Raw genomic sequence first — 1,700 nt, forward strand, 5'->3', positions numbered from 1 at the left:
AACTCATATTTTCTCTTTTTATACAGATTGTACCTCTGGACCAAGATATCCTTAATGCCAGTATTGTGAACTTCCAAGACCCTTTTGCCCATGTGAACCATGAGGAAACACTTTTACTGTACTCCATGTTTGAAGTTGAACATCAAGCGCTTAGTGTTCTCTGTGTTCATATCAGGATTTGTGACTTTGATTTTCCTGCTTTTCATGTCATTGACCCGAAATGACTATTTTCAGCCTTTCCTCATTCTAACAAATTATTCTCAGAACATGAAAAACCCTGACACATCCCAAACTGTAGTAGAGGCTCAGCAAGCTGGAGAAGAACAGCAAACATCTCAGGACACTTTTCAATACAAATATATGATTACTGAGCCTAATAAATGCCAGAAAAGCAACCCATTTCTTGTTCTGCTTATATCAGTACAGGCATGGCAAATAGAGGCTCGTCAAGCTATCAGGAAAACTTGGGGAAAGGAGGACTTTTTACCCGGAGTAAATATACTGAGATTGTTTTTTTTAGGCAAAGAAAGTAAGACTGATAATGATATACAACACAAACTAGTAGCTGAAAGTCAGCAATATCATGATATCATCCAGCAGAATTATTTGGATACCTACAATAACCTAACTCTAAAGACATTGATGGGCCTACAGTGGGTTGCTAATTACTGTCCACAGGCATCTTACATCATGAAGACAGACAGCGACATGTTTGTTAATACTGAATATTTAGTGAATGTATTACTGAAACCAGATCAGCCTCCTAAGATAAACTACTTTACAGGTTATTTAATGAGAGATTTTTCACCCAATCGCAATAAGGAGAGTAAATGGTACATGTCTCCGGAGTTGTACCCAGGTGACCGATACCCTCTGTTTTGTTCAGGAACTGGTTATGTTTTCTCTGGAGACCTGGCAGAAAAGATACTTAAAATTTCTGTAAACATTAGGGTTCTACACTTAGAAGATGTGTTTGTTGGCCTATGTCTGGACAAACTTGGGGTTTCACCTATACCTCCATTGAGAGATTCTGATTTCAACCACTGGAAGGTTTCCTATTCTCCTTGTATGTACAACCAATTAGTCACCTCCCACCAGTTTGAGCCCAATGAACTGATCAACTACTGGGATGATCTGCAAAAAAATAAGCATACCTGCATCTAACTTATCAGTTAAAACATGTTAATGATGTTGACAAATGCCAACAGAGGTGTGGCCAAGTGACTAATGAAGTAGACCCTTACCTCTGCTGCTCCTGGGCGCGCTCGAGCTGGAAATGCCTGTTATTTGAAAACAGGCAGCGATGCCCGTTAATATACAAGCGATCTGCCGGCTATAGAGCTGGCGGATCGCTTGTATGAGGACCCGTGATGTGTGCCCCCTCCCCGGCTCCCCCCCTCCCGCTGTCAAGCCCGGGACCAGCATACGGCCTCTGTCACAGGGGATCAGAGGGACACGAGCACCCACCGGTCCCCTCTCCGCTGTCAGTATATTACATCACTTCCGCATTCTTGTGTCACTCTCCAGCTTCAGATGCTGGAGAGAAGCTGATGAAGCAGATCTCTGCTTCATCAGCTTCTTCAGGGGGTCCTAGGTGACATTAGGGGTCTTGGAGACCCCTGATGTCTCCATAAAGAGGACCTGTCACATATTTTGCTATCACATAAGGGGTTTTCTAACCCCCCTATGTGATAGCAATA

General features: G+C 42.8%; 1 protein-coding gene across 1 annotated transcript; it reads left to right on the forward strand.

Annotated features, from left to right (window-relative positions):
- Positions 1-267: 267 nt before the first annotated feature.
- On the forward strand, positions 268-1,184 carry LOC108796436 (beta-1,3-galactosyltransferase 2-like). The gene has a single exon (XM_018567916.1). The coding sequence runs from the start codon at positions 268-270 to the stop codon at positions 1,162-1,164; it is 897 nt and encodes a 298-aa protein (XP_018423418.1). The 3' UTR covers positions 1,165-1,184.
- The last annotated feature ends 516 nt before the right edge of the window (positions 1,185-1,700 follow it).

This window comes from Nanorana parkeri, unplaced genomic scaffold, assembly GCF_000935625.1.
Source record: "Nanorana parkeri isolate BGI_ZX_2015 unplaced genomic scaffold, ASM93562v1 scaffold1115, whole genome shotgun sequence".
NCBI classification, from domain to species: Eukaryota; Metazoa; Chordata; class Amphibia; order Anura; family Dicroglossidae; genus Nanorana; species Nanorana parkeri.

Coding starts and splice junctions, on each gene's coding strand:
- LOC108796436 (XM_018567916.1), top strand. CDS start 268: ATGAAAAACCCTGACACATCCCAAACTGTAGTAGAGGCTCAGCAAGCT.